Below are 18,088 nucleotides of genomic sequence, written 5' to 3'. Positions count from 1 at the left end.
CGCAAGACTCCCAACAACAAACCGATGGAGGCGGAAGAAAAAGAACCACTCCTCTACAGATCCAATAAAACCCTGGACTCTCCGTCGGACCAAGACGTGACACGGCAACACAGGGAAAGCTGCAGCAAAGCCGTGCACACACACACTTGCTCACACGGTCTCTCGAATCAAATCAAATCCTTTCCTTCTTACCCTCAGCACCCCCCTCCCCCCCTCGCCAACCATGCAGGGCCCCCTAGTAAGGAGGAAGTGTCCTGATTGGGATGGTATCGATGGTTGAGTGTTTAGCAGTGATTAGCTGGTTTTTTTTACCCTAAGATATCTACTTCTCCATCCTTGAACAACGGATTCAATAAGGGAAGGGGGTTCAGCATCCATGGTTCTGGTCAAGTCATGCGTTCTTTGATCCCCACCCGTTTTGGGGAGCGTCCAACCAGTCCCACGCGCGCTCCAAGAATATAGAATTGGCGATGACATCGAGATTACAAAAGCTTTTTCGCCCTCGATTTGATGATTAACTTATCGTCTGGTTCTCGGTTACCATGGACACCCAGATGGATAAAGTAGGATCAAATCTGCTCTTCAATCGCTCAGGATAACGTCCCCTTGGAACTAAAACCGTTGTGCTACAGTAACTCGGCTTGCCCCTGTTAACTAACCACCGTGCTTTCTTTCAACCACGCAGCCGACGGACTCAGTGCCTATCCTCGCTTTATTCCCTCTTCTCCCCATCAATGCCTTTTTTTTTCTTCGCACTCCCGACCCTATAAACCCACATCCTGGTTTGCTGGGACCTTGCATGGGACTAACAGTGCAGTGTGTGCGGGGTTTCCATGTAGGAGCGTTTGTGTTTTTTCTGTTCTATAGTCTTAACTTCCACCAAACATCCCCTAGCCTTTCTCCGGGAGCACGCGATCATCGACTTCTAAATTAAATTCATGACGACGAGACCGCGTGTCGCCGCGAACCACCTAGATCATCCCAAGCTACCGACGAATCGCTGTATACCCCCATCTCTCACCTACGTGTAAGGTACTGTAGTAATCAATCCCCCTAAGCAACCCAGCCCATAGACCCGCCAGTAAACCCCCTATACCTGCCAGAAACCTGAAACCCACCAGTGGTCCCCAGGGCTAGTACAATCGGGCATCTGCTTCACATCTCCAGTTGCCGCCAGCCTAGTACTGTACCCAAATAGACATCAAATTTGCCCGGAAAAAAAAGCACGGACCCATCCAGCTGTTGGCTCCACCCCTCGACTCGGGAGGCGGGAGTCGAGTCTTGATGCCTTGCAGTGTGCTAGCCTAGCCTGCTTTACTACTGTGTGGGAGGGCACTGGGCACTGGGCCTACTGGCGCCACCTGGAAGTATAGCCGAGACGTTATACATGCTCATACATATCTACCTGAACTGATGTAAGAAGCCCTTCTTCTCACACCACGTGCGTGCGTGCGTCCCACACACATATGTACAGCTTTCACTGCTGCCGCATTGCCCACCCCCCCCCTCCGTTTCGGGCGACTTCGTGTTCGCAGCATGCGGGCTTGGATTGCAGGTGGAGGGGTTGGTGTTGTTGGAAGGGGATGTATACTAGGGAAGAAAAGAGGGAAAAGAGGGCATGGTGTTCGTGGCCCGAATCACCGTCTTATTCCTCCCTCCTCTCCTGTATCTTTTACACATACACTGGCGCCCCCCTGCTCCAGCTCTCTTGCTTTCTGTGGGTGTGGATTTGTTGCTAACGTGATCAACAAAAACGACACCACCACCACAACCACAACAACAAAAGGTGAACTGAAATCCACAATTCGGGTTTGCTGCCAACCACCCTCCACGACTAAACCCAAAAACCAATAACGCAAACAAACAAACAAACAAACAATCTATTTCCTTCCATCATCTAGGTGATGTATACTGTACAGTACATCCAAGGGGAATCACCGCTCCGCCATCTCCCTCAACTCGCCCGCCAACCGCAACAAGTAAAACCGCGCCATGTCAGCCGGGACGCCGTCGAACGCGCGCGCGATCTTCTGCACGTCGGCCCTGGCCTTCTCGTAGGCCTGCAGATCCCGGTTCCCGTAGACGTCCCGCCCGGCCGCATAGCCGCGGCTCAGGTTGCGGAAGAAGACGTTCACGGCCACGCTGACCTGGTCCTTCGCGGGGCTGGCCGTGTGCAGCCACAGCGGGGGCAGGAAGAGGATGTCGCCCGCGCGGAGTTGCGCTTCGTGCGGGGAGGTGTGTGGGATCGCGGCAATCGGCCCATCCTCGCTCTGGAAGACGTTGAGCGTCGAGCTGGAGGCGCCGGCGGGCACCTGGAGGTACTGCACGTCGCTGGGCGGGTAGAGGATCAGTCGCTTGTCGCCGCGGACTTGGCAGAGGACGTTCGCCATGACCTGTTTTTGGCTGGGTGGTTAGTTATCTTTGTTTGGGGAGCATTAGGCCTTCGTTTCTGTCTTCGACACAGATTGAAGAGAAGTAGAATACAAACTTACGTCGTAATGAAGCCACAATGTGACGGGCCCCGAGATCCGCAGCGGGGAACTATGCGCGTTCTCCGACACGACCGAAAAGGCGTCGGGCAGCCGGAAATCCTCCTTCAGTCCCGCAAAGTCCACGGCCAGGTTGGCGGGCAGTTTCGTGGGCTGGTCCGCCGAGATGCTGCGCAGGTATTGGCGGCCCCCCGCATGCACCTCGTCCAGGAACGTGCCAAACTCCTTGGTCGTGTAGGCGAAGTTCTTCGTCTGGAAACTCATGTGCTCGGACTGAGCCTCATGCACGACAACCTAATTTTACCGGGGTTTTTAGTTGAAGTTCAACTTGTACTAGCTGATGGCGCGAAGGTTCAGGTACAGTACATACCTTCCGGTCTCTGCCCACCGCGTTTGCTAGATATTCCTTGGTCCAGAGGTGAGTGCACGGCCCGATATCCGATCCTTCTATGATGACGGGCTTTCCCTCGGCGAGGATCTGTTGGAATTGGGCAGCGGTTTGGATCTGGACGCGAGGAATGGGCGTTACATCCTTTGTTGTGGTTGTAGTGTCAAAGTTGACATTGGTCGAGATCGTCGGCAGTCCCTCTACTTTTGGAGGCGTTACTGTCTCAGGGACCAATGTCCATTCGTTGCCAATGCTCGAGTCGGCGCGCTTCAACAGCCAGGTGCCCTCCGTCCAGAATGTTCCGAAGGAGAAGCAGACAGCACCGCCGCCTAGCAGGAGGACCTGATCCCCGTCTACTGCATAAGAGGCATGACCCACCAGTAGAGGCCTGGGTGCTCCGCAGTCTCTTCCCAGTCCTATAGTGGACAGAATGGGGCTCGACGACGAAGGAGACCCGCTGCGAAGCTGAGTGGCGAGCTCCTTGAGATTGAGAAGTAACAGCTCCTGATGAGCAGGTACATTCTGACGAGGAATGCTGCCACCAGCAATTACTAGTCCCCACGAAGTCTGGCTGGCGGTCGCACCGAAGCGGCTGAGGCTACCGGCAAGGGGCGAGAGCTCTCGCAATTCTTTGGTTTGATCCTTGATCTCCAGGCAGAAGGACTTTTCGCCACTGCGGTGCAATGTCCAAGTCCAGAAGTCTTCCAGGATGACCCCATCCTCACTCATCCCGCCGAATAAGACGCCGGAGGTGTTGTCGATGTTTGCTAGGCAAGCGCCGAATCGAGCCCCAGGGTTTCCGCCGCTGATCTCAGCCGGTAGCCATCCGTCCCCGTTGTTGCTCCACACCAACCAGGTATCAAGGGTGGTGCCATCGCTAGTCTTCCCACCGTATACGAGGACAAGGTCCGAGTCGAATGCCACTCGCGTCGCACTGTGTCTGAACCTCGCCGTCGGGAGACTGTCGGTCGGGCGCCACTGATCGCCTCGTCTTACCCAGCAATCTTGAAACCCTGCGGCTGGCGAAGCACGACCTCCGACAAGCAAACAATCGCTACCAGAGAGGTGGGTGATTGTGTGACACATTCGGGCAGAGACGTCACGCGGAGGGAACGACCAATGAGGCTTCACAGCATCCTTGGATTTGGAGTACAGATCGGTTGTTGCCAATCGCGTCTGCCGTCCTAGTCCAGCGTGGTACCCAATAGTGCTGTCTTCGTCTGCAATAAGCGCCCCAAACCTTCTTTGTCCGACTCCTGCAGTATGGACTAGTTCGAACTCGTTCGATACGTTGGCCACAGAGGCGGAAAGTTCGGTCTGTTCAGTGGTCGGCACCAAGAATCCATCCTGGGTCGAGGCGATCAAGAGGAAATAGTGGGATGAGAAGAGCGCGAACTCCTCCCACTCGTCGAACGGTTCGACCTCGTCCAGAGAACGCCGCAGCGACTTGCTCACGAAACTGTCATCTGACCAGATATCCCAGAGACTCCTTGCGTGTGCATGCTGCCACCCGGCGTTCTTGAACCGCTGCTCTTGTTCGTTTAGTGAAGGGTATTCGTGGATCGAGAAGAGAGGCGCGCCGAGCTTCTTGAAGTGTTTCATCATGGTTGACGCGAAAGGATGGTCTGGTCCATCGGGGAAGAACTGCTCCAGTATGCAGAATCGGGCATCTTTCAAACCTGGCGTCAGCACCTAGACGCAATCTTCCCGAGGGGGCTCAGTCGGATTGCCTAACCATTGTTCAACTGCGCAGCCCATTTCAGAACTTCATTGGCAGACTTGACATCCATGTACGTCAAAGAGACCTCCGCGAGGAACAGAACCGAGCACTCGGCCGGAAGGACCTCTTTGCGCAGGACATCGTCCAGCTTCTTCAAGTTCTTCAGATCACAGCCGATGGCAATGTAATGCTCGCTCTGGATCTGGATCGCACTCTCATCCGGCAGGAACTCTACATTTTCGAGGAGCTGCGTGATCTCCTCGGTCCTCCTAATGGCCGTTTTCTTATTGAGCATGAGCTTTTCGTAATCGATATCCACGAACCGCGTATCTTTACAAAGGGACTTTTCGGTGTTGAGGAGAATGAACGGTAGAGGATCACTACGGCACCCCGACTTAGTATACCGATTCCAGCACGTCGGGCAGTTTCCTTCGACTACGACTCACAATCCACATCCCAGGTTCAGGACGAATTTCGGCTTGCCGGAGGGTTCCGCCATGAATTTGCGCACTGTCTCGGCCATTGCGTGCATACGGAGCCAATAGCCACGGTTGATCAACGGCGACCGGCGCTGAGGCTTCTTCACGAAATACCGGAAGTAATGCGGTTTGGGGTAGTAGAGCATTTCGACGCTGCGTTTCGACACGATACTGCTGTTGTTGGTCTAGAAGAGTCAGGCTTGTAATCTATAGAATAGACGGAATACATGGGTGTACAATGTAGATCGTGGCCAAGTATCGGCGCTGGCGCATAGTAACAACCCCGCGACGGAATGGATAGAACTTACACCCATGACCAGGTCGGCCTCTTTCTCGGCCTTGGAGAGGACTGGCGCCATCACCGGCTTCTTGGTAGAAGCCGTCGCAGGGCTAGCCTCCTTCTTCGCCGTCATCATAGGCGATTGTGGGTGGTTCTGAAGTGACCCAGAGGGAAATCGATCGAAGAGAAGAAAGCGGGATGGAATAAATAATATTTCAGACTAGTCTCCGTACGTACTGTAATTGATCGGAGCGGCGGCGGGCGATCAAGGTGTGGCCCGAGCGTCAGGTGCTCGCTTGCCGCGTCTGACGCAAACCGCGGCAAAGACGAACGAACGGCTGTTCTCCGATCCCTCCGCATCCAACCAGTCCGCTACTCATCCATCCCTCGCTAGTATCGTCAATTCGCGATCGCTTTTCTGCTTGGGCTCGTGCAGCATCGGCTCTCATCGATCGTCAAAGTCTATCTTGCGTCTTTCCCACCAGCACCCACGAGATATGCAAGGCGAACATCACCAGCTGTGACGGAAGCGGTCCTAGGACGGGATCTGTTTAGCCCCTCTATTTAGCAACACTGAAGCTTGTCTAAGCCCCGCAGTTGCCTCAACTCAAATCGAGAGTGTCTTGCATCGCTGGCTCTCCGGTCGCCTTACGTAGCCGACAATTTATACGGTCATAGATTCTTTGCGCGGAGTGGGACACGGTCGACCACAGCGATCGACACAGACAAGATGGCGATGAATTTCGTGACGTTCAACCAGGACTATAGTTATCTGGCCGTCGGTAAGGGCCCTCCGGATTATACTCCAGCTTGACTCATGGAATATCTCTTGACACTTATCAGCGACTTCCAAGGGATTTCGTATCTTCACCACGGATCCTTTCGCCAAAAGCTATGAGACGAAGGAAGGGAATATTGCCATCATTGAGATGCTTTTCTCCACATCCCTGGTTGCGCTGATCTTGTCACCACGTCGCCTTCAAATAACCAATACCAAGGTTCGTAGGACACCCTTGTGCACATTTGTTGGGCCTCGCAAGGTTGATGTACCTTGACGAGATACTTGCTTTGTCCGCTACCTTGCGCGCATGACGTATTTGGCTGACACCTTCTTTCTCGATCCCACCTATAGCGCCAGTCGACGATATGCGAGTTGACATTTCCTACCACCGTGCTCGCGGTTAAGCTGAATCGCAAACGACTTGTCATAGTTCTGGAGGATCAGATCTACCTCTATGATATTCAGACGATGAAGCTATTGTATACCATTGAGACTTCCCCGAACCCTAACGGTAAGCCAACGCTCGTCGCTGCGCATACCTTGTACATGGTCTAATTTCACTTAGCAATCTGCGCCTTATCTCCCTCCTCTGACAATTGCTATCTCGCGTATCCTCTCCCCCAGAAAGCGCCGCCCTCGTCGTTTACTCCCCCTTCTCATGCGCCCCCCGGCACAACACATGTTTCACCTACGAGTGGTGAGGTTCTGATTTTCGACACTCTGAAGCTGGAAGCTATCAACGTTATCGAAGCGCATCGATCTCCACTGGCGTGTATCACACTCAACAGCGACGGTACACTGATCGCCACCGCTTCCGACAAAGGAACTATCATCCGAGTGTTTTCCGTCCCCGACGGTCACAAGCTTTATCAGTTCCGGCGCGGATCGATACCGTCTAGAATCTACAGCATGTCGTTCAATACCACCTCAACACTTCTCTGCGTATCTTCGTCCACCGAGACCATCCACCTGTTCAAATTGAGCCAGCAGTCTCAGTCATTACACACCACTCCGTCATCGTCTTCGCCCACTGCTGCGGACAGGAGATATAGTCAGAGCTCCTTTGGCCAATCCTCGGACCCGGACGATGCTGGCGGAGAGTCAGGCTCTTCTGAGCTCGCTTCCAGGAAACATAATGGAACCCTAATGGGGATCATCCGGCGCACCTCACAAAATGTCGGCAGCTCATTTGCCGCGAAGGTTGGCGGGTATCTTCCCAAGGGTGTCAGCGAGATGTGGGAGCCCGCTCGTGACTTCGCGTGGATCAAACTGCCCAAATCCAACCAGGGCCCCGGCACCAACGGCAGCACTGGTCCGCTCCGCAGTGTCGTTGCCATGAGCACCAACACGCCCCAGGTGATGGTGGTGACCAGCGACGGAAACTTCTACGTCTTCAGCATCGACCTCTCGAAAGGTGGTGAGGGCACGTTGACCAAGCAATACTCGTAAGTTTCTTCTGTTTTCATCCATATATGGGGTTCATACTAACCATGCAAACCACGCAGTGTTCTCGACGCGAATGACCGATTGGGATACTCAGTCATGGATTATTGAATTTGTCTTAGATACCATTCATTTCGATTCTTGCCTTCTTTGCCTTTCCTTCGCTCAATCAAGTCAGTCGTTTAACGAGCCAGTCGCATTTTTGTTCTTTCTTTGAGCGTCTGCATTTCAACTTTTGTCTCGGTCCCAACATCAAGCCCGTCTACATGTGCAAGTCACTTTCTCTTCGCTCCGTCTCTTCTTGTGTCTTCTCTTCAGGTACTTAATTAGGTTCCCTTTGTCCAGAACTTCCGAGGACTTATTATATATGTGACTTATAATTCACCTGTGGCTGTGGCTGTGGCTGTGGCTGGGGCTGTTGTGTACTGTACTCCGAATTGCGCCTGCAGAGTAAGCTCCCATGTTCCAGAGAAATGTGGCTTATGACGGCAGTTTTTGATGTGTATGTATCTGGTGTCTGTAACGTATGTTGCCTTTTGATTCTCGCCATCTCTCGGTGTGTTTATTGTGTGCCTCCTCGAAACATCTTAATAATTCCATGCATCGCTCCTGATTTAAATACGGAGCAGGATTAACCACGGGTTGAGGAAGCTGTAGAGGTACCACTAGCCACCGGGAATGCAATAAAGACCCCAATCCTCCTCCTACTGGGGTAAGCGAGATAGTAAAGCAGATAGCAGATGAGTGCAGATTAATCAGGCCCTTCTACGAACTCCCCATGGATATGATTAAACATAGACCTGTAGCGCTGGGGTAAGGCGGGTGCAAGACTACCTAAGTCTCGTGAGAAAGAGTGTTGGGGTGGGTGTCTCTACCGTCCTTGGGAAACGCTGCGCTGAGTGCAGGACGAAGGCTTGGGTAGCATGAAGGATTAGATACCTTGCCTATTAGTCCAAGCGGACGGGGATGAATGGTACAGCCTAGATGGAGTCTTTAGTCGTCTATCGTGAGGCCTGGGGCTATAGGGCTATGTGTTTGATATGTTGATTTGTTGTTGTGGTTCGTCAAAGTACAGTACAAGGCATAGGTAGGCTGCTAGTACGAGGAGGTGGAGAGGGAGGAGGAGGAAAGGAGCAGCAGCAGTAGCAGCATACTGTGTTCTCCAAGGAATAAAGGAGGGGCCAGTCCGCAGGCATGATAGTAAGACCACTGACAACCTGCACTTCATACCAACCAAGGAATGGAAATTAACCCAGGTATTTTTTACCTGCGTTGGGACAGGGAGAGTACTCCTGAGAGTCAACAAAACCAATCACATTCAAGAGTCACGCGAATTGCCCGGAAATGTTGAAGCTAGACTAAACCGAAACTAAACCCCCACTTTGAGTACGAATGATGAAGTAAAGACACGCGGAGCAAGGAGACTACAGATTCTGGACGAGATGCAGGTGGCTGCTGCTCTGCTAAAAAGCTCAGAGCTGCCGACTCTTCTTGTAGCGCTGCCACCAGAACATCGGCAGCAGACAGGCCCCCACGGCAACCAAGTTACGGAGTGCAGGGAACTTCTTGCGTTGTTGGACTTGATGCTTGGATTCCAGTGGTATCTCCTTCTCCGTGACGACCGCAGTCGCTTTCTTAGAGTCATCGGCAGGGGGAGGGGGGTTTAAGGCCCGCTCGGCCGCCAGCTGCATGGCCAGCACATGGATTGTGGGGGGAGTATCGTCCCCTAGGATCGGCACCACGAAATCTAGGATTTCCTCGGTCTTCAGCGCTTCCATCCCACAGATCCAGTTTGAGCCGGAGGTGCCGGTCAATCCCTGTAGACCCACTGGGACCGGCTTGTGATGAGTGGGCATACGAGACCAGTCGCACTTCACCGCGAGCTTCTTCCCGTGGCGGGACATGTCGAGAGCCTTGAGACCGAAGTCGTCGATTCTGTCACATTGGGGGTGCTGGATACAGGCCAGACAAATCTCCCTTTGATATGGTTCCGGGATGGGCTGGCCTAAGACATCTGCCTCCAATGCGATAAAGCGCCTGGGCCCGGAGAAGACCTTGCGTACGACCCAGAGCCTGCTGCCTTGTTGATCGAAGGTGAAACGCTGGATGTATGGATATTTTTTCATGTGTTCGTAGCCTAGCCTCCCTTCCCTTTCCGTGGACTAACCAACCATTTAGCAGAATAATAGGCTGGGTACGAAGCACGAGAAGGCTCACGGTGACTTTTACTTCCGTGCTTTCGGGCTTCAAGGGCTTCGGAGATTGTTGAGTCTAGCGGCCATTAGCAGGGCATGGGACCGTGGGAAACATGAAGACTTACAGGAGTTGTGGTACTAGTGCTCTCGGAAGTCTGGGGCTGGTGGGCTTCATCGGGCTTCTTTGTGGTCTGTAGCTTCGGTGCGCATTGATCCCTTTGGGCCTCTTGAGTCTGGACTGCAGAGCTCTCCCTGGATCGTTGAATCACAGGAGCTGTGATAATAACGCGCTCAGAAGGATGAGGCATCTGAGGTCTATGAGGTTCTCGAGGCTGCTGGGAATCATTGAATTGCTTTGTGGTCTGTCGCTTCTGTGTGCATTGATCCCCCTGAAACTCCTGCGCCTGGAGACTAGAGTCCTCTGTGGATTGTTGGGCATTCGAGATTGTGGTATCGGTGCTCTCAGAGATCGGGGACTGCTGGGGATTATTGGATTGCTTTGTGGTCTGCAGCTTCTGTGTGCCTTGATTCCGCTGGAACTCCTATCCGCGCATCAGACGACGACTCTATCTCATGAGGCATTTGCGCCTTTGACACCAATGCTTCAAGAAACGGGTCATCGGCGTGGCAGAGAGTCAACCGAATACAAGGATCCAGGCTGCGGACACGGCAAGCATCGCAGAGGCTCTGGATATGACGCTTCTTGGCCTCCTCCTCCTCCTCCTCGTGACGTTTCTTGGCCTCTTCGTCGCGTTCTCTAGTGCGATGATCCATGGTTGCAAAGGCCAGCAATGATGATTATCAACAGGGCTGTGAACAGGAGAAGATGAGGGAGTGGGCTTATATGTATCAGCTTTGCCCCTCCAGTAGGTAGAACTCCTATGAGCAGGATCCCCGCAGCTTCCTGCAGTGTAACATGTGCCAGAGTTCAAGTGTAGACTTAAGGTCGCATGACGAGGTGGTGACTACGCCCTGGACGACAAACGGTGCTTGTTTTCATGGTGTCCATCCGTGGAACTGTACTTTTGACGACCAACAAGAGTTTGACTTGGGGAGGAGAAGCAAGACTACTGTGGGCGATGGCTCAGAGCGCGGAACTCATCTCAAGTTCCGATTTGAGAGGCGCTCTTGTCCAGGAATGACCGGAAGTGATATAATCAGTGTTGTTTCTGCTGGATATGTGTTCCGGGAGCTCGGATATGCTGCCCGGTCCATAACTGGACAGGAAGACGTGGTGTATACAAACAAGGCGGTTGTAAACTCCTAGACGGCCAAGCGAAAGCTGTCCTTCAGTGAAAATGCCTCAAAGGTGCCCTTTTAGGACCTTTGTTTGAGCCTGCTTTCCAGCTGCAATCAACAGATGTCTGAGTGGTTCCCATTAGTGATATAAATGATTGGGATATTGAATCTATAGCTGGCGCTAGTGCAGTATAGCTATGAGAATGATTCCAATTGCGTCAGTAATATCTAAGAACACGACACGAAAGAATCGTAGAGGTATTCACCCTACAGTATCTCCAGGCTGGAGTAGAGGATATAGTGATGAGTTGCTAGTAACTTAATGATGCTGACATACATGGATTGTTTCATTCTTCTATGGGAATCGAAGGCTTGGCGGCGCGGCCTTACATAATCAGCCTAGCTCCACAGGAGCGCAACGCCCGCCCGAGCGGCGAGGAACTGAGAGCTTCCTCTGCTTCCCCATCAACAAGCTTATGATTCAACCCCCCTCGTCATCGCCTGCTCTGTGAAGGTTCATTCTGTTCGACCTTTACCACCCCGGATACCTCTGTTAGAGCATCTTTCTACGCTCTAGTCTCTCCCCACCCCCCGATACCACACAGTCCTACTCGCCATATAATCGTCAGCAATGGCGCAAGATGGCGAGCGGTCAGCTCCCGCCGACAAGGGCAAGGGCAAGGTTGACGATGTGAAAGATTTGACCGGAGGAAAGAAGGCACAGACCGGCGAGAAGCCTCAAGCCGACGGAAAGAAGAAGGATGAGGAGCCCCAGGAAGGTAGGCGATACATTGAGCCCGTGGCATGGGCGGAAACATCCCGACCCGACGCCGCTTCTGGCACCAGCTATCCCAGCTTGCTGTGACAGTGCTAATCAAACCATGCAGAGGAGCTTAATGAAGAAGATCAGCAACTGAAGAACGAGCTGGAGATGCTCGTGGAAAGATTAAAGGTATGGTCACAGCAGCTGTTGCTATAGGCCCCGATCGATGACGTTAACGCTCCGCCTTCCTGCCTAGGAGCCGGATACATCCCTCTACAGCCCTGCCTTGGATGCGATCAAGAATTTCATAAAAACCTCGACATCTTCTATGACCGCTGTCCCCAAGCCCCTGAAATTTCTCCGACCTCACTACGATGACCTCACGGCGCTTTATGACAAGTGGCCGGCTAGCCCGGTTAAGGTGCGTCTTCTGTTGTACCATGGCGCCGATTGGAGCGATAATCTGACCTTATCACAACTAGGACGCCTTGGCCGACATGCTATCAGTTCTTGGAATGACATACGGAGACGAGGAGAAGCTGGAGACCCTGAAGTACCGCCTGCTGACCAAGTCGGAGGATCTCGGCTCATGGGGCCATGAATACATCAGACACCTGGCCTTGGAGATCGGCCAAGAATATCAAAACAGGCTAAACGCCGAGAAGGACGTACAAGATCTGATCGACCTTGCTCTTTCTCTTGTTCCGTACTTCTTGAAGCACAACGCTGAAGCAGATGCCGTCGACTTGCTGAGTGAGCTCGAGATCATCGAGGAAATCCCTCGCTTCGTGGACGAGAACACATACGCCCGAGTCTGCCTGTACATGGTTAGCATGGTTAACCTCCTAACGTACCCAGAAGACCAACAGTTCCTCCGCACTGCCCACGAGATCTACGTCACCTACAAGGAGCTCACCAAGGCCATCGTTCTTGCTATTCGCCTAAACGACACTGAGCTGATCAAGAGCGACTTGAACGCTACCTCGGACGATTCTATCAAGAAGCAGATGGCCTTCCTCGTTTCCCGACAACAAATATGGCTCGATCTCCCGGAATATGAAGAGGATCAGTTGTTCATGGATTGCCTCAACAATACCTCGATCCCCAAGCACTTCAAGTCTCTTGGCAAGGAACTCAACATTTTGGATCCCAAGATGCCCGAAGATATCTACAAGACTCACTTGGAAAGCTCGCGTGGCGCCGGCCTCACCAACGTCGATTCCGCTAGACACAACCTCGCCAGCGCTTTCGTGAACTCGTTTGCCAATGCTGGATTCGGAAACGACAAGATGATGCTGGTCGAAGGTGACAAGGGCCCTTGGGTGTGGAAAACGAAGGATGACGGCATGCTGTCGACCACGGCTTCTCTGGGAATGCTCATGCACAGAGATGTCGAGATCGGGCTGGATAAGATCGACAAATACACCTACGCCTCGGAAGATCAGATCAAGGCGGGTGCTTTGTTGTCCATCGGTATCCTGAACTCTGGTGTCCGGATCGATTCTGACCCTGCCCTGGCTCTCCTGAGCGACCCCGAGAATCTGGAAGCCAAGAGCGTGCCCATGCGGGTCGCATCGATCATGGGTCTTGGTCTGGCCTATGCCGGCTCCAACAAGGAGGAGCTGTTAGAGGCTCTTCTTCCGATCGTCGAAGACAGCGCCCTGGATATGCAGCTCTCTGCTATGGCGGCTGTCTCCCTGGGTCTCATCTTCGTTGGCTCTTCCAATCACCAAGTCAGTGAGGCAATTGCCTCGACCTTGATGGACGAGGAGAGACAGAAGCACCTGAAGGACAAGTGGACCCGTTTCATGGCGCTTGGTCTCGCCCTTCTGTACTTCGGTCGTCAAGAAGAGGTTGACGTTGTTCTTGACATTCTCAAGGCCGTGGACCACCCCATGGCTAAGCCCACCTCTGTACTTGCCTCAGTCTGCGCCTGGGCAGGCACTGGCACAGTCCTGAAGCTCCAGGAGCTCCTCCACATCTGCAATGACATCATCGAGGAGACCGACGAGAAGAAGGGTGACGAGCTCGTCCAGTCATATGCTGTCCTTGGCTTGTCGCTCATCGCCATGGGCGAGGAAGTTGGCCAGGACATGATTCTCCGACAGTTTGGCCATCTCATGCACTACGGTGCCAGCAACATCCGCAAGGCTGTACCCCTCGCTATGGGTCTGATCACACCTAGCAACCCCCAAATGAAGGTCTACGACACTCTTTCGAGATACAGTCACGACACCGACAACGACGTTGCTATCAACGCCATCTTCGCCATGGGTCTGTGTGGTGCCGGTACCAACAACGCTCGTTTGGCGCAGTTGCTCCGTCAGCTGGCTAGCTATTACCACCGTGACCAGAACTCTTTGTTCATGGTTCGCATTGCGCAGGGTCTTCTGCATATGGGCAAGGGCACCATGACCCTGAACCCCTTCCACACCGACCGACAGGTCCTGTCGCGTGTATCAGCTGCCGGTCTGCTCACCGTCCTCGTGTCCTTGATTGACGCCAAGCAATTCATCCTCGCCGAACACCACTATCTCCTCTACTTCCTCATCACCGCCATGTACCCTCGCTTCCTCATCACACTCGATGAAGACTTGCAGCCTCTGACTGTGAATGTCCGGGTCGGTCAGGCCGTGGATGTTGTCGGCCAGGCCGGTCGCCCGAAGACGATCACTGGCTGGCAGACGCAGAGCACGCCAGTTCTCTTGGCCTATGGTGAGCGGGCCGAACTCGAAGACGAGCAATACATCCCTCTCAGCAGCACTCTGGAGGGTTTGGTAATCTTGCGCAAGGTAAATATCCCGTCACACCATGAACTGAAGTTCCCCTGCTAACTTGGAATGCAGAACCCCAACTGGGAGGCGGAGACTTCCGCATAAATGAGACGAGAACTGAACATGAAACTTTGCGAGCTTGAATGAGCGCCGGGAAATCACAGCTTTGGGATTCTTGGACTTAATGTATTCAGAACGAACCGGAAATACCTTATATCAATTAGACCAATGGATATAGGAAGGGGAGTGTTCAATGCTAAGGAGTTTATTCTTCAAGGTAGTTTAGCTTCGAGGACCCAGGTTGGTTGGAGCATATGCTTCCGTTTATGTATAACGTAGATTCTTGCGGTGTCATCGTCGCAAGGTTTCATCCACGTTGTCCGTCGTCCGAATTGTATACAGAAAGATCCCGAACAGGAAACTAGGGCATAGGGCAGCGGAGCCCATAACTTTTCCCCGGGTACCTTCAGGGACGCCGCCGCCGCAATCACCTCGAAGGCTTAGAGATAAAACGGGCGACTCCACTCTTGAAAATCCGAAGTGGTTATTGAATATTTTGTCGCTGTTAATCAACTCCAATCTTCGAGCAACTTTCCGCCATGAAGCTCGACCCCAAAGCGATCCGTTACCTCACGGCGGAGGACTTTCGCGTTCTCTCGGCGGTAGGCTACGCCCGCACCCCTCCAAGCACTCTTCCCCGCCTTGACTTTTTTTTTTGGACGACCTTTTTTTTTTTTTTTTGTTTTATGTCTCGTATTGACCAAAGCTAACAGACAAGCTTGTCTTTCTTGAGGAGAAAAGGTTGAACAAGGCAGTCGGAACCATGAAATCGTGCCTACGCCGTTGATTGCGCAGATCTCGGGCCTCCGCGGGGGCAGCGGGGTGCATCGATCGATCTCGAACCTTGCGAAGACGAATTTGATTGCGAAGGTGAAGAATGCTAAATGTATGTCTGCCTGCCTGTCTTGTATCTTGGGGGATGTCCTGTCTACGTTTCTTCTTGCTTACCATTTTTGGGACATAAGACGACGGCTACCGCCTCACCTACGGCGGCCTGGACTACCTGGCGCTGCACGCGCACCAGAAGCAGAAGGTGATCTACTCGGTGGGCAACCAGATCGGGGTGGGCAAGGAGTCGGACATCAACGTGGTGGCCAACCACCAGAAGCAGCAGTGCATCCTGAAGATCCACCGGCTGGGCCGCATCTCCTTCCGCACCGTCAAGACCAACCGCGACTACCTGCGGCACCGCACCTCGGCCTCGTGGATGTACATGTCGCGGCTGGCGGCCATGAAGGAGTTCGCCTTCATGAAGGCGCTGCGCGCCAACGGGTTCAGCGTCCCCGAGCCCATCGCCCAGAACCGCCACACCATCGTCATGAGCCTGATCGATGCGTTCCCGCTGCGCCAGATCTCGTCGGTCGCGGACCCCGCGGGCCTGTATGCGGAGCTGATGGAGATGATCGTCCGGTTTGCGCGGTATGGGTTGATTCATGGTGATTTCAATGAGTTTAATATTTTGATTAAAGAGGTCGTGGAGGAGGGCGAGAAGGGGAAGGGGCGGGAGATTGAGGAGGACGACGAGAAGGTGACGTTGGTGCCCGTGGTGATCGATTTCCCGCAGATGGTTTCGATTGATCACCCCAATGCGGAGATGTACTTCGATCGCGATGTCAACTGCATCAAACGGTACTTCTCCCGCAAGTTCCACTTTGTCAGTGATGTGCCCGGCCCCTTCTTTGCCGATGCGAAGAAGCAGATGATGGCGAATCCGGGGAAGCGGTTGGATGTCGAGGTTGAGGCGTCGGGCTTCTCGAGGAAGATGGCCCGTGAGTTGGAGAATTATATGCAGGAGGTTGGGGCGACGGGGGATGGGGGGAGTGATCGGGAGGATGAGGAGGAGGACGAGGAGGATGAGGAGGGAGAAGAAGAAGAGGAGGAGGATAGGGAGGAGTCGCAGTCGGATGAGCTCGAGGAGAGTTCTCGACGGCTAGGCAATCTGAAGGTGTCGGAGGAGGGACAGTAGGGATTTGCTGCGATGGATAAAAAGATATGATACGATCATGACCATAATGAATAGACCTTTTCTGGGATTTGTGAATTTGTGACTTTTGTCTGCGACTCACTAGCTGATTGTATCGTAGGTCTTGCCTTCTCCTTGTATTGAGTTCTGAGGTATTATTGAGGCCACTGACTGCGGTCTCAAATTGTCCGACTATGAACTTCCAATCCAAAGATCCTGTGCCATCACCAAGAAGCACCCGATTACATCGGTAGACAAGTGTAAGTCAGGTCAATGACAATTGCCGCATAACTTAAGCCTCCGCATTGCTCCATAGCCGGAGTGGAGTAAGTACAGTACAGTACGCAGTACGGGCGCCGAAGCGGCCAAACGACGCAAACAAAACGATTTGCAAGAAAGTTCCGCTCCGGAAGATAACCAAACGATTCCGCACCTCCAAATCCACCACCACCACCGACTCCTCCTCCTCCTCCTCCTCCTCCTCCTCCTTCCCTTGGTCTCCCAAACCCCCGGACCAGAAGAGTCACTCAGCAAAAATGGTCCGCAAACTCACGCAACTGGCGAAAAAAGTGCCCACCCGGCCGGAAGGCTGGGTCGGACCCGGCGCTCCTCTGGAGGCGCGCAAACAGGTCTTTCTGTGAGCACCAACCAACCCCCCCCCCCCCCCCAAATCCTCGCAGTTTCCCTGCTCCCATACCCTCTCTTTGCGCCCCCAGGTTCTATTCCTTTCAGAGCGTCCCCGCTAATGTGTGCCGCCGCACAAAAGACCCGAGTTCACCGTCGCCCTCATCCGCACCCCCTTCCTGCCCCCGCGCTACGCCTCCTTCTACGTCCCGCTCCACCTCAACAAGCTCGACATGCGCGACTACCTGCAGCGCGCGTACGGGGTCGGTGTGCTGGCCGTGCGCAGCTTCGTCGAGCAGCAGAAGGTCACCCGCATGAAGAGCCGGGGCCGGTTCGGGTACGGGCCGCTGCGCCGCCCGCAGAGCAAGAAGCGGATGACCGTCGAGATGAAGGAGCCGTTCGTGTGGCCCGAGGCGCCGAAGGAGATGGACAAGTACGTTTTTTTTTTTTGCCTGTCCCCTTCCTGTTCCCCTGGTTTTGGTTTTGGCCGTGGTTTGTGGTTTGTGTGGGTTGCGTACGCAACGCCCCGCTCCGCTTTCCGGATGGAGTGTGGTGGAGAGATGAATGATGTACCGGCGGTGTTGGCTGGTGTGACGTGACGCAATGCTAATTCTACTTTTACCGGGCAGATGGGAGAAGGACCAATACTACAAGGCCGCCAAGTGGCAGCAGGACATGCAGGACGCCCAGAAGCCCGAGGCCCCCATGTTGGCCCCCACCAAGGAGCGCGAGTCGTACGCCGCCGAGGCCGAGAAGATCCTCAGCGGCGAGAAGCCCTGGCGGCCGACTTGGCAGGCGCTGGGGTTGAATTACGATCGCGCCGTCGGGGCCAAGCCGGCTACTAGTCCTAAGGCTGGGTCTGGGTCGAGGTCGTGAGGGTTGCCGGTTGT

The 18,088-nt window shown here is 53.7% G+C and overlaps 6 protein-coding genes across 6 annotated transcripts; 4 read left to right on the top strand and 2 right to left on the bottom strand.

The window, feature by feature from the left end:
• Positions 1-1,470: 1,470 nt before the first annotated feature.
• BO86DRAFT_452909 (tRNA methyltransferase PPM2) lies at positions 1,471-5,541 on the bottom strand. Its single transcript, XM_025676958.1, has 6 exons — positions 5,385-5,541; positions 5,044-5,261; positions 4,613-4,977; positions 2,860-4,556; positions 2,493-2,783; positions 1,471-2,393 (listed from the first exon to the last, which is right to left on the bottom strand). Exons 1-6 carry the CDS (start codon positions 5,490-5,492, stop codon positions 1,935-1,937), a joined length of 3,138 nt encoding a protein of 1,045 aa, XP_025532363.1. The 5' UTR covers positions 5,493-5,541; the 3' UTR covers positions 1,471-1,934.
• Positions 5,542-5,729: 188 nt separating this feature from the next.
• BO86DRAFT_352849 (phosphoinositide binding protein ATG18) lies at positions 5,730-8,126 on the top strand. The gene is made up of 5 exons (XM_025669502.1): positions 5,730-6,138; positions 6,200-6,354; positions 6,489-6,648; positions 6,703-7,582; positions 7,643-8,126. Exons 1-5 carry the CDS (start codon positions 6,087-6,089, stop codon positions 7,689-7,691), a joined length of 1,296 nt encoding a protein of 431 aa, XP_025532362.1. The 5' UTR covers positions 5,730-6,086; the 3' UTR covers positions 7,692-8,126.
• Positions 8,127-9,052: 926 nt separating this feature from the next.
• Positions 9,053-10,549, bottom strand: BO86DRAFT_375238 (uncharacterized protein; the record flags this gene model as incomplete). The annotated part of the gene is made up of 3 exons (XM_025670470.1): positions 9,053-9,742; positions 9,901-10,317; positions 10,442-10,549. The coding sequence occupies 3 exons, from the start codon at positions 10,547-10,549 to the stop codon at positions 9,053-9,055; spliced, it is 1,215 nt and encodes a 404-aa protein (XP_025532361.1).
• Positions 10,550-11,645: 1,096 nt separating this feature from the next.
• BO86DRAFT_302369 (proteasome regulatory particle base subunit RPN1) lies at positions 11,646-14,656 on the top strand (the record flags this gene model as incomplete). Its single annotated transcript, XM_025667525.1, has 5 exons — positions 11,646-11,813; positions 11,904-11,966; positions 12,034-12,198; positions 12,260-14,569; positions 14,624-14,656. The coding sequence occupies 5 exons, from the start codon at positions 11,646-11,648 to the stop codon at positions 14,654-14,656; spliced, it is 2,739 nt and encodes a 912-aa protein (XP_025532360.1).
• A 404-nt stretch (positions 14,657-15,060) lies between these two features.
• BO86DRAFT_352842 (protein kinase RIO2) lies at positions 15,061-16,635 on the top strand. The gene is made up of 3 exons (XM_025669501.1): positions 15,061-15,213; positions 15,353-15,497; positions 15,577-16,635. The coding sequence occupies exons 1-3, from the start codon at positions 15,151-15,153 to the stop codon at positions 16,575-16,577; spliced, it is 1,209 nt and encodes a 402-aa protein (XP_025532359.1). The 5' UTR covers positions 15,061-15,150; the 3' UTR covers positions 16,578-16,635.
• Positions 16,636-17,110: 475 nt separating this feature from the next.
• BO86DRAFT_302802 (mitochondrial 54S ribosomal protein uL23m) lies at positions 17,111-18,074 on the top strand (the record flags this gene model as incomplete). Its single annotated transcript, XM_025667544.1, has 3 exons — positions 17,111-17,211; positions 17,341-17,631; positions 17,828-18,074. The coding sequence occupies 3 exons, from the start codon at positions 17,111-17,113 to the stop codon at positions 18,072-18,074; spliced, it is 639 nt and encodes a 212-aa protein (XP_025532358.1).
• Between the last annotated feature and the right edge of the window lie 14 nt (positions 18,075-18,088).

The sequence above is a fragment of the Aspergillus japonicus genome (genome assembly GCF_003184785.1).
Source record: "Aspergillus japonicus CBS 114.51 unplaced genomic scaffold BO86scaffold_3, whole genome shotgun sequence".
Lineage (NCBI taxonomy): Eukaryota > Fungi > Ascomycota > Eurotiomycetes > Eurotiales > Aspergillaceae > Aspergillus > Aspergillus japonicus.
This window is presented reverse-complemented; position numbering and strand designations above follow the sequence as displayed.

Bases quoted from the DNA above. Each gene is read 5' to 3' on its own strand.
- BO86DRAFT_352842 (XM_025669501.1), top strand. From the start codon at position 15,151: ATGAAGCTCGACCCCAAAGCGATCCGTTACCTCACGGCGGAGGACTTT. The intron at 15,214-15,352 runs GTAGGCTACGCC...TGAGGAGAAAAG, and splicing joins ACTTTCGCGTTCTCTCGGCG to GTTGAACAAGGCAGTCGGAA. The intron at 15,498-15,576 runs GTATGTCTGCCT...TTGGGACATAAG, and splicing joins GAAGGTGAAGAATGCTAAAT to ACGACGGCTACCGCCTCACC.
- BO86DRAFT_452909 (XM_025676958.1), bottom strand. From the start codon at position 5,492: ATGATGACGGCGAAGAAGGAGGCTAGCCCTGCGACGGCTTCTACCAAG. The intron at 4,557-4,612 runs GTTAGGCAATCC...TGCTGACGCCAG, and splicing joins GGCTGCGCAGTTGAACAATG to GTTTGAAAGATGCCCGATTC. The intron at 2,394-2,492 runs GTAAGTTTGTAT...AGCCAAAAACAG, and splicing joins CATTGTGGCTTCATTACGAC to GTCATGGCGAACGTCCTCTG.
- BO86DRAFT_352849 (XM_025669502.1), top strand. From the start codon at position 6,087: ATGGCGATGAATTTCGTGACGTTCAACCAGGACTATAGTTATCTGGCC. The intron at 6,139-6,199 runs GTAAGGGCCCTC...GACACTTATCAG, and splicing joins CTATAGTTATCTGGCCGTCG to CGACTTCCAAGGGATTTCGT. The intron at 7,583-7,642 runs GTAAGTTTCTTC...CAAACCACGCAG, and splicing joins ACGTTGACCAAGCAATACTC to TGTTCTCGACGCGAATGACC.